Genomic DNA, 12745 nt, shown 5'->3' on the forward strand with positions numbered 1-12745 from the left:
ATATGTCTAGAATCTCAATTATTATTAATAATTCTTACAATAGCCATCTCGTTTCTTATTAATCTCTGTTATGAAATTCTTAACCAAGTCATTTTCTTAATAATAACTATAAATTGAAATTTTCTTTATTTATATATTATTGCTGCTTATTTTCTTTTTCCTTAATATGTTTAATATATTTGTCATGAGTTAATGTTGACACAGATTGTTTGAAATTTTCCAAAAATTTTATATTCGGTAATATTATAGCCAAGTATCCACCTTTATGTGGGAGTTTCTTGAGAAGTTGCGGGTTTTCTGACAATGCCTCGTTAACTTCGACTAACTTTCCGACTATATAGCATTTAATAACATACGTTTGTCCATCCTTGCATAATATAGTACAGATATTCGAATTAGTCTGCAATGGTTGTGCACCATGCTTACTTTTACCCGAGACTTTATTCAGAGATCTATCCAATTTATCGCTAACTTTAAAGTTAACTTTCTGTATATCTTTGTTGTCTTGCAAAATGATGTGACTAGGTGCCAAGGACAGCATACAAATACGATTACTATGAATCCATATACACGTATCATTTCCTAGTGATTGCGCATCCATTTTGTAATAAGGGGTAAAATAACGATCAGTAACAGTAGGAAAACTACCACTATATTGTACTTCATCCAGCATGTCCGAGACATTCTCGTCAGGAGGAAATGTAAATGACTCATCATCGCTATCAACAATTGCCGATATCTCCTTATCACTATCAATAATTGCTAATGTCTCCTTATTACTATCTACTAATTCATCATGCTCCTGTTCTTGAAGAGAAATTTCTCTTCCATCAGCAATATCTTTAACTGCATTTTCTTGCATATTATCTTCTTCCTTCTTACATGATTTCTTTCTATAATCGTTTTCAGATTTCAATCGTTTAGTTTTTGGCTCATCAACCTCTGATTCCAAATTCATGTTTGATTGTTAAAAGTATGTACTAGCACATACAAGAGTATATACAATTCGAATTGATTTAATCTAGAGTTATCACAAGTAACACATACAGATTTCAATAGAATAATCAAATTATTAGTTGAATTATTTTTGTAGTTCACGACTAATCGTTGCTATTTTCTGATTGTGCCGGTTCCATAGTCTTTAATCTGTTTCGTAGGAAATGTGCGCTTTTTGTCCTATGAATTTCTCTCTGAAATAAACGGCGGGATTAAATCAATTTTGGAGTGAAATCGGGGATGACTTACTTGTTCCTTTATGCATTTGATCATAGCTTGGTGAATCGGTTCGCAGTAACCCACTAACCTTCGATATGGATGCTGCAAGTATATACAGAATTGTTGAGAAGGTACACTATAAAATTGACGAGTGATATTACCTCAGTCTCACAATCCTGAAATTGGCGATATATCTTGTTACAAGCGGCATTGTGTGCTGCCAGCGATTTGTAATTCATATCTTTGTTTTGGTAAAGTCATTTGCAAAATTCCTCATATCTTTCATTATGTAATCGAATCTGAACGACAATTGTACTATTTGTACTTTGAGTACTTTCGTAGTTATATAAACTCGTGATGTAAAAGGGCCTTCGCATGTACAAATATTGCCATCACTGCCATAAAGTCACTAGATTTATGAAGTATCAACAGCTTAAGAAAATCACAAAACTGAAAACACAACCTTCTGCCGAAAAAAAAGACATGTGACATTAAGATAATTAAAATAATTAATTTTGTACTTTATTATGCATTAATGATGTACTTTGTTACTATACACGCGGCAAAAATAATTATTAAATAGTCCTTGGTTTTTCACCATATCAATATTATGTTTTCAGTTTTGCAGTTGGCAGTGCTGAAATTTAATCGGTCGATCTAAGTGATTAATCGAAGTTGGCGAGACTGGCTCTAAGCATAACAAATGACTGTGTTTCAATTTTTTTCAAATTGACTATCAGCGCTAAAAATGTTACAGTTTACGTTACATGCATTATAGATTTTCAGTACAGGCAGTCAATTTTGAAACATAGCCATGTCAATTGCGTACCAGACTCGGGATATCAGACTTCGATTCGAATTCCAGCGGAGCGAGCTGATTTTCTTGTGCTATCGATTACGCTTTAGGTATTCGAATCATATCATTTCAAAATACGCATACAATATGAATGTTGAATGAATATTATATTTTGCTTCTATATATATATATATATATGTTTAATGCACACACTTCAAATTTACACAGCACGTTTTTACCACTCAAAAATACTCTTCATACATTATTACAACTCGCATATACTCATATAGTCGTATGCAATCGATTTTACCATTCGTTTTTATGGAAAAGTTCTTGTTAATTGATATTAATTACTTAAAAAATCGAAGTCGTACTCATTGAATGAAATACGCGTTTTCGCTACTCAAATTAGAACTGTTTGCACGAACTAAAAACGGACTGGCGATGAAACATTTTTATAAGTTTTTATTGCAATATTCATTTTCAATGTTACTCAAATTACCTCTTATGTAAATTGTCCCTGAAAATTGATTTTCAGTAAAATTGTACAAATCGAAAAATGACGTTGCACTTCAAAATTTAAAGAATCTTTCATGTTGAGTAAATATTCCTTAAATATGTGAGTTTCCTGTTTTATATTCAATTTACAGATGAAATTATTCAAATTACCCCTGTACTTTACTGGTTGGATTTGAACTTGAAATTTAAAATTCTAGGTGAGTGAGGCCAAAGTTTATTTTATATTTTTATTATTTTATATTTAGTTTATTGCTATGTTTGTATTTAATTTGTTTTATTTTTTAAACTATTAAGCTTTGTGGAATTATGTGATTCCCAATTTTTTATTTATATTCTTAATAAAAAAATAAAATGATTTATTACTTTAAGATTATTTAATAAAACAATCAATATAATTTTAGTGAATTTGAAGCTACAGTACGGTAAACATGTCTAAAGGAATCGTGTTTACATATTTACATTTAATGCAAAACTGCAACGTTTAACATATGAATAGTATACATTTCTAGAGGAACATACTGTTTGCAGAATATAGAAATGAATTCATAATTTTACAGATTTCAATGCTTTTTCCATGCTTTAACGTCACGTGGCTGACGTGCATGATAATCTTTGCATGAGCAATTGTTTATTTATCTGTCATGATTTAGTATGACCATGCTTACGTATAAGCAATCGTTCCAAAAGTTCTTCGAATTTTATTTTGTTATGTCAACAGTCGTTATAATAAATCATAGTCCTACCAAGAATGTTATTTTAAAAAATTAAAAGTTTTTTTTTATAAATCCAGTTCATAGATAATTTTATATAATTGTAATTACTTATTGTTCTATTTTATTTAATTAAGGAGCAATATCTTCAGTACTAATTTTGATAAAAAATACAAAGTTTATTATTTTGTCTGTGATAAACGTATTTACTATTGTTATATTAAATATTAAAATAATTAATATTACTAATATGTGTTTTGAAAATGAAAGATTTTTTATTGCAAAATGTAATTTCTTAATTTGTTAAATATGTCGATAACCAATTTAAAGAATGAATGGAGTCTTACTGATGTTTATATTTAAATAACGATTTGTTTATAATGGTTTTTATGAAGATCATTTTTCTGGAAAAACTAATTTGAAGATTAATCAAAGAATTTCTCTTTGACTAATCTTGAAAAGGTATTTATCTACGAACATCTTGTATAACGTGTCGCCACGATTAGCGTTAATATTCTGAAGCTATCATCGAAAGCATTTTTTTTTACGCGTTTTACGAGCAATCCTCGATATGTGGTACCGTTGTAAAGCGCGGGAACTAGAAGCTAACTTGTATCTGCTCTGCCTTGCTGTTTTACGATTATGATCGTCTTCTACGTTGCCACATGGCTCGCCAGTAGTTCCGGTCGAGAAATTACTCTCTGTAGTTCGGCACCTTGCCTCTTCTTTCTTCCGCCATCCTGCTTCCTCTTGAGAGAGATATTTCAACCCTTTTCAAGACGCTGAAAATAGCGGCTATCTTCTTTCATGTACATCCTTGTACAATCTTACAATAGATACACTATTCTAGACTTTCCTTTAATATCATGTTGGAATTGTTGATCGTACCAAGAAGAAAATATTTTTGCGTGTTTGTTAGTTCTTAATATTTTTAAATAATAATTGCAGTTTTAATTTATTCTGCAGAGAGACTTTGTCTTCAAGTATTCCTCAAAAATTTATTATAATATGAATACTTCGAGTTTTAGTACTTTGAATACTCTGAAAATTTATAAGGAAGTATGAACACATGCAAGAGATGACGAGAATATCCAAATGATTCATGTGTAGTCACGTTAGGTATGTGTAGTGTACATGTATTATTATAATTGTCAAATAAACAGTGCATTTCTTAACATTAACGATATGATAAGGAAATTAAATTTACATTTTATTGAATGTTATAAGTACGGTTGAACTGCATTCATTTATTATATAAATTTCTACAAATTGCTATTGTATAACTTCAAAATAATCGCATGCTGCGGAATTCTTTGTTTTCATTGTTATTATATTCACTAAAAAGGTTGTTAAAAGGTTAAATGTCCTTAATTCCATAAAATTTATTTTGGGAATAGTCTTTTCTATAATAATTAAATAAATAATGAACGGCGATCATAACTTTTAATTTAAATAATTTGATAGTTATTGTATTGACAATCAGAATTGTTTTCTAATTAATATCACATGGAACAATTCTTAAAATAACATTAAAAATATCAATTTAATAATTTTTTAAAACATTCATTAAACTGATTTAATTATTTGCAATAAATATTACATAAATATAAATATTATATATAAATATCACATAATATTACAGTGAAGAAATATTGTATGATATTATAGTAATATAACTGTGATATATCACAGTAATATTTCTGTGATTCATATTTTCACATTTAGTATTACTGTGATATCTCAGTAATATTTCCATAATGTTGCTATTATATTGCAATGGAAAATAAAAATATTACTGTAATATTACTGCTATGAATCTTTTTTTAGTCTTATCTAGTTCTCATTATTCTGTTCCATTAAATCCAATCAATAGAAAAAGTTCTTTTTTTATTCAATTGGATTTAATTGGATTGAAAAACTGCATTTCTTATTCTGCATTTTGAATTGAGCAGTATACACGATATACAGAAAAAGTTAATATTATTTTTATTTGAAGGTACAGAAATGTGCTTAAAATTCCTATAAACAAATAAAAATTCATTTGGATTGAAAAGACTTTATTTTAACGTTCGCGAACGTGTATTTCTAAAAATGTGAATCTTCTTTAAACCATTTCAATCCATCTAAGTAGCACAACAGCGTCTGCAAAGCTAAAAAGCGCTTTCTTAATGCTTTGCAAAGCGCTATGTGTTACTTATGCATTCTTTTACTTATTGAAATATACATTTTTTACTCTTTAATCTAATTGGGTTTTTACATTTTATTTATAAAATAATCTTTATACTGTAATAATGATAAAAGAAAAGAGAAAAATTTTTAAATTACGTGATGGACTTTTTAATGAGCATCAATACTCTCTAAAAGTGAATCAGTCTATTATATCAAAAAACAATAAATATTCGCTGATGATTTTATCAGTTATAAGTGTAACACCGAAGTCAGTAATAAAGTAATAAACAATACGTTGATTCACTTTTAAAGAGTAGAGTATTTTTACATAATTATAATTTCACAAAATGCAAGAAAAAGAATAATAGTTAGTTTCGCAATACAAATATATATATGTACTTTATTTCTCTATATCTTACATATAATAGTGCTGTGGTTGTCGTTTCGTCAGATCTGCACAATCGCGCAAATCTACTTTATTCTTCAATTTTTAATGATCTTTTATCTTTCATCGGAATTAAATCTATAATTTTCGTAATACGTTGCGCAATTGACGTCCGAGTCTCGGCGATGGTATCCAAGGAAACCGTCGTCCTAAACGAGCCGTAAATATCGGCGGTAGCAGACGGTCGTCCTCGTCGACTTCGTGCGAATCTCCGTAGGAGGGTAGATCCTCGCTCGATCCTCGTCCTAAACGTGGTGTAAATTGAGACGGTTGTCTCTTGTCGTTAGCTGAAATTTATTTTTGACAGTCATATTTAATGACGAAAATTATATGGATTATATTGAATCTCGAAATTCGCGAATCGATAAATCAATAAGTTTTGATGATGTCATTCAAAGCATCAGAATGTTAAATGAAATATCTCTTCTCTAGATAAATTTTCAAACGAAATTTTACGGGAAGATCCTGAGAAATCGGGCAAATAAGAATGTAACGCAGCTATTGGAACGTAATCAAATAATAATGTTAATGCAGAAAATTGATTGCATGTATTTCATTAAAAATGAAATGACGTTTCGATTCTTTTTAGAGTCATCATCAGCGTTAATACAATTCTTCAAAAATATGAGACATCATCCATGCATCCATGCAGCCACTAAAGAATTGAAAGATCCTGAATAAGTGAGGTGCGTGAATATTTTGTTGCAATCTTATACAATTCATTTCTGGAACGAATATAAAAAGGTACCGTATTATTGGCAAATTATAAATACTAATAAAAATGTGTGACTTACTATTTAATCTGAGAGATGTGATTACAGGAACAAATAATTATAAAAGTAAAGTCCAAGAATTCGTGCAATAATCATTATAAAAAGATCATTATAAAAAAATCATTATAAAAGATATATATATAAATAGTCAGAGTATAAGATAATACTAATTAGTCAAGTTTACGGGGAGAATTTAAAGATAAAAAAAAGGAGACTGAAATTTTGTTTGAGTAGAATTAATTAAAAAAATATTTATTAGGTTAACAACAATTATATTCTAATAGTGACAGCTTCAGCTCGCAAGAGCATTTTTATTTTTCACGATTGTTTATAACTCGAAAATTGTATATCTATATATATAATTTTATCGTAAAAAAATTTTTTTGATACTGCTCGAAGAATCTCGTTATGTGGAAGACAAATGCAAAACTTAAACATTACAGCAAAAGTTGACAATACTGTCGATTAAATGTAATTACGATGAAAGAAAAGAATTATTGAATGTACTCTTATATTAGCAGAATAATGTGCAAGTTCAAGTCATAATAATGTCTGTAGCGACGAATTACTTGAAAAGATTTCAATTAATTCTCACCGGGAATCGTGATGACTGCCCAACGCACACCGTCCAACGCATTCGCCAGAACTTCTATCTCGGGACTCACTTCCTGTTTCTCATCCGATCTGCGTCGTTTTCCTAACCGCGGTCCGAACCACATACCGCTGGTGATGTCCTGCGTGGTACGTTTCATACACTTGCCTTCGATACACGAGCCGTCGTTTGATCCGCCGTTCAAGCCCATTTCCCTTGCTTCTACGAACGCACAATTAATAAAACCAATCGAGACTTTAATGACTGCGTACGCAAAACTCGGTATTACCGTATTCACCGGAAGCGCGAGACCCCAAGCAGAGCAGCATAGCCAAGATGCAGATAGTAGTTGTGCGTCTAACGAAATTTCCGGTGACGATCATTTTGGACACGTCGTTTCTCGAGACTTCGTAGCGAAATAATGTCAGGCACGATGGTGATCCTCTGGGTTTTATATAGATGGTGGAACAGCGTTGTTGTAAAGACATCGATGGTGTTTTTCCATCTCATTGTCTTTCACCTCTTCACACCCCCGAGACCAATCACGATTGCCGGCGAGAAACGATTCATCTTTATTTCAAGTCTGACTGTCTGTCCTACATACGCAATGAGGTTCCTGGATTCGCGCGTGAATCCTGGAACAGTACACCCACGCACAGGGTGATTTCTATCCTCGTCCTCGGAAAAAAAAAACGTTGATGGCCTTCATTAATTCTTTCGTTTCAATGAATGGATGTTACATCGATTTTTTTGCTCAAAAATAGGAACATATTTTATTCTAATTTACGAATGAATTTCATTTTATCGTACACAAAATGACTATAATCTTTTGATTTTATTTTGTAGAATTTTATATATATATTTTATTAATAGAGAAAGATACGGTTTTATATAATTAATGTATATAAATCCTTTTTTTTGCTCTCTCTCTCTCTCTCTCTCTCTCTCTCTCTCTCTCTCTCTCTATATATATATATATATATATATATATATATATATACATACATATTTATATGTTAATTGATTTAATAGCATTATTAATTAAAAAATACTTCCAATATTATATTGGATTATTGCAACAGATGATAATCGTAAAATGAGGCATCAAAACGTTTTAAATAATATAATTTTTGCAGAAAGGAAGATTTGGATGAAGTATCTAAAAATTTAACTAGCTACAGGTCTAAAGATAATTTTGTTGAATTATTAAAATAATTATAAAATTTAAACTAGTTGCTGGAATGTTAAAATTAAAATTTTTGTTTCATTGCTATCGTACTTGAGATTCCTATGTAAATATTATTTTTATTATTTACTGCTGATGATTCAACAAAATTATTTTCAGATCTGTAATTAGAGCTAAATTTTAGCAAAATCGTTCCCTTATATTTCTTAAATTGTATTAAAATAAATATTTTACACTCACCCAAATTCTATATTTAAACAAATTTTTTTGTGTCACAATATTATCTTTTCTATTAAAATGATTTAAATTTTATTTAAAGACATAATTAAAAAAAAAAATATATTAAATTATAATATAATTCAAGTTTCATATTTATTTCGGAGATTTACGAAATCAACTTGACGTAATTATAAATGACATGTATATATGTATACATACATATATATCTTTTTACAAATCCTGTTTTTCTCGTGTGCGTATTTTTTATACCCCACGTGGTGTAATAAATGACTGTGGCTGCCTGACATCCGATTGAACGAACGACGATTAGTCTTGAATTTAACTTGTCGATTGCCGACTTAATTCAGCGATCAATGAGTTCGCATTCTTTGCACTTTCTCTATAAAAGCATCGGATCGGTTGAGCGAACCCGGCATTATCTTAAAATCGCGTCGTGTCTTCAGAAATGTGCTGATATAAAATTCCGTATACACTTATTATGTATATCATGTTATTAATATTAATATATTATTCTTGTATAGTTTGTGCTTGTTATTGTAAGAAAACGCGCACAAATAAAAAAGTGAAACTTTGTAGTTTAGTTTAGTTTAATTACACGTCATGAATCAATGCTTTTTATAATCGGAATATATAAATTTTGAGTTAATTTACAGTTAATATACTTTGTATATTATTGTTTTGTTATGTTTTATCATTATATTTTTTATTTTTATTAATATTTATATCAATTATTTACTGTCGATGTCAATTACTTGTCTTTATTATAGTTAAATAGCGTAATAGTTTTTATACTGTTGAAATGATATTAATTGAATAGTTGAAGAAAATTGAATGATTTTTATCTAATTTATATATGCAAATTACTAATAATATTTTTTTTATGTATTTAAGATCGTCAAGATAAAAAAAAATATTTATAATTATAATCGCAATATATCCGTGTAAAGTTTTATCTAAATTTTTTAAAAGTATTCATTTTTTGTCTCTTTCTTTAATTTTATATCATTATATCTGGTAAGATTGTTGAAATATAACGTGTTGCCTTTGCAAGTCATTAAATTAGATGCAAATTAATTTCGCAATTGTGGGCGCGTCTTTTTGGGACACACATACACATATATCACACGTATGTGCAATGAGTACATCTTATTCGAGGCGCGTAATTAGGGAGAGCAACTCTACACATGGATGTGTCGTGGTTTTTCAGTGAGATCTAAGTGGTCGAGTCACACTCGTCCTATGCTGACTACGTGCACCATCATACTTTTAATACTTGTCAAAGCAAACAAACGCCCGCTTCATACTTTTTTACCGCGATTTGGTAGACATACGATATAAGAGTACTTGCATCTGTCGAGCCGAATGTACGCCACGAAAATCTTCCCACGTAACGATATTTTTTGTTAAATATCTTTCTCTTTTCTCATATTGGAAAGATCATTCCTGATTTTCGCAGTGACCAATTCAATTATACTAACAATGATTGATCTGATCTAATAAATAATTCTACATGATTTAAGAGTAATACGAATGAACATTTTATACACTCCTGTGTTTAAACAAAAAAGTATTTTGTTAAAATATTAAAATAAACGTTTGCATAATTATCATTATTGGGAACAAATCAACAAATAGATTGATATAGACGATCATGGGAGCGATAAGTCGACTTGATTGAAATATATGAAAAAGTCAGATAAATCTTCTGATGAACTATCAGGAGTGCCTCGCATCTGGTGATGTGATTACTGCGTATCCGTGAAGTTTCACGGCGCTCAGAGATCTTTGTTTCGATCTTATCAGTCTGCTCAAACCATTACTTTGAATTAGCGATTAATCATTTGCGAAAGCGCTTCTCTCTAATTTCCTAAATCGACAAAGATTAGTGCTCTTTGATTTTCCTGATGAAACAGATTGTCATTGATCTATTTTTTAATTGATTTTCATTGCACTTATCGTATATTTATTTAAATATATTATATATATATAAATATATATACACTTTATAAATACTTCTCAATATAGCGTTATGTATTATATAACGATTGTAATATTTTTAATGATGTCATTTATTATAATTCGGGATATTTATTGAGCAATTTTTTTAAACATTGATATATTCTTTTCTTCTCGCGACAAGTAAAAATACGATTCTTTTGTGCTTTTTGCGAATGGAAAAAATCGAGGGTAGGCTCGTGCTATACCGGAATAGGTGCGAAAGAGGGCGGGGTAGGTGAATCGGCAACGCTTTGTAAACTCTTGCCCTGACGAAGCCCAGAACACCTTCTGCGGTCGACGATGCACGGAGAGCAAAAGAGAAAGAGAGAGAAAGATAGATATAAACACTTCCACGGTACCGTAAGAATTTAGCTATTCTTGGTAGCCAGGAAAGGAGAAATCATTTCCTCACATGTGAAAACGAATTTCCGCGATATATATTTCTATATAAGCTGATTTCCAAACACTCATTGCATTATAAAAAAAAAAAAATCATAGTTTGCGCAAATATTTTATTAATCGGTCTGTCGCTTAAAATTAAACAACTACGAAGTGTCTTTCAACAATTTGGTACATAAATCTATAATCTTTGCGGTTTAAAGACAATTTAAAGACAATTTTTATTTATTTATTTTTTTTTTAAATAATAGAGTATCAATATTTTTATAAAAAGCTAAAACTAGCGCCTTTGTGAATAAAATTTCCAGTCATTGAACAATAATTAAGTAACGAAATTGTATTGTTTGCTCTACTTCAAGCGGGCTTTATCTTACTGACATTTCAATTTGAACTACAATTATATTATGAAAGGAGCGATTTTGTTCAAAGTACATAAAAATTTAGCTAAATACAGACCTGAAAATAATTTTGTGTCAGATCATCAAAATAATTTGATACATATCCTTAAGCATGATGGGCAATGTTGTAAAAAGTTTTGATATTTTAGCAATAGGGCTTGAGCATTTTACATAATTATTTTTATGTCTTCTTCAATATCTCTATAAATTGTCTCTAACAAAATTATTTTTAAATTTATACTTAACTAAATTTTTAAATACTTTGGCAAAACCATTCTATTTACCTAAATAGTGACGAACTTCGTACGCTACTGTGAAGTCGAGCGTAATAATTTAACAGAAGTATTCGCAAATAATTCCTACTATGAAATTGAGCGTACAAAGAATTGTTTTCGAGATAGAATGCTTGACAAGGAACGCCGACGTCGGAGGCTAAGGGTTAACACTCTGACACGTCGAACATGCAAGAAAGAGAAAGAGAGACAGAGATACCCGAATATTTACTGCGGTATTTTTTTACAACAGACTGTTCTGTCTTCAGATCTGAATATTAATTTCGATTTTATCAAATCAGAATTTAATTGATTAAAGTCTTACATATAATATTAAGTAATAATAAGTCTAATTAATCCTCCTTAACGCGCCATCTTCAAATGTAATTCATAATTTATTGGAAAAATTCTTAAAAATGTTCACTTTACATCAGTTTTATATCAATAAAGATAATATTAACTCTGATAAATTGTAATATAATTTGATTAATACAACTGTGATAATTCAGGCAGTATAAGATAAATATCTCAATAACTGAATGTGTCCAATCCAATGATTAAAGAAATCAACAGTATATTTGTAATTATTTAAGATATTTGTCATAACAGCAAGAGAATGACATACTAAAAGAAGAATAGAATTAAATAAAGAATTTCTTAAGACTTAAAAGAAAAAGTGAAATATTTTGTATCAAAATAAGAACATATAAGATTGCAAATTATTGCGAAAAAAAAATTTATTTCAAGTTTTGTAGTCATATATCTTCCTACTCATTTTGAACAAGACATGTGTCTATATCTTTAATTTTTTTTAAAAATACTATATTTATTTAAATGTAGTGTGTATTTTATAATTGCAAGAAACTGAAAATTATATTTAAAAAATTTGTTTTATTACAGCTTCAGTTACTAATATAATTGACATGTATCAATGAAATTTTACTTAAATATTTTTTTTTTTTTTAAATTTATATAAAAGTATTTTTCAGTTACTGACGAAATAAAATTTTATGTAAATACTAATTCTTTTTGT

General features: G+C 29.4%; 2 protein-coding genes across 3 annotated transcripts; both read right to left on the reverse strand.

The window, feature by feature from the left end:
• Window positions 1-3: 3 nt before the first annotated feature.
• LOC105147311 (protein Abitram) lies at window positions 4-1566 on the reverse strand. The gene is made up of 3 exons (XM_011058227.2): window positions 1377-1566; window positions 1304-1317; window positions 4-1190 (listed from the first exon to the last, which is right to left on the reverse strand). The coding sequence occupies exon 3, from the start codon at window positions 956-958 to the stop codon at window positions 137-139; it is 822 nt and encodes a 273-aa protein (XP_011056529.2). The 5' UTR covers window positions 959-1190; window positions 1304-1317; window positions 1377-1566; the 3' UTR covers window positions 4-136.
• A 2882-nt stretch (window positions 1567-4448) lies between these two features.
• Window positions 4449-7677, reverse strand: Pban (pheromone biosynthesis-activating neuropeptide). Of its 2 annotated transcripts, none has more exons than XM_011058229.2 (3): window positions 7509-7677; window positions 7223-7438; window positions 4449-6141 (listed from the first exon to the last, which is right to left on the reverse strand). In XM_011058229.2, exons 1-3 carry the CDS (start codon window positions 7600-7602, stop codon window positions 5933-5935), a joined length of 519 nt encoding a protein of 172 aa, XP_011056531.1. In that variant the 5' UTR covers window positions 7603-7677; the 3' UTR covers window positions 4449-5932. The 2 variants fall into 2 exon arrangements, with proteins under 2 accessions (XP_011056531.1, XP_011056530.1); XM_011058228.2 differs by having other exon boundaries at window positions 7223-7441; window positions 7509-7676.
• Between the last annotated feature and the right edge of the window lie 5068 nt (window positions 7678-12745).

This window comes from Acromyrmex echinatior, chromosome 19 (genome assembly GCF_024713525.1).
Source record: "Acromyrmex echinatior isolate Ae372 chromosome 19, ASM2471352v2, whole genome shotgun sequence".
Taxonomy (NCBI): Eukaryota; Metazoa; Arthropoda; class Insecta; order Hymenoptera; family Formicidae; genus Acromyrmex; species Acromyrmex echinatior.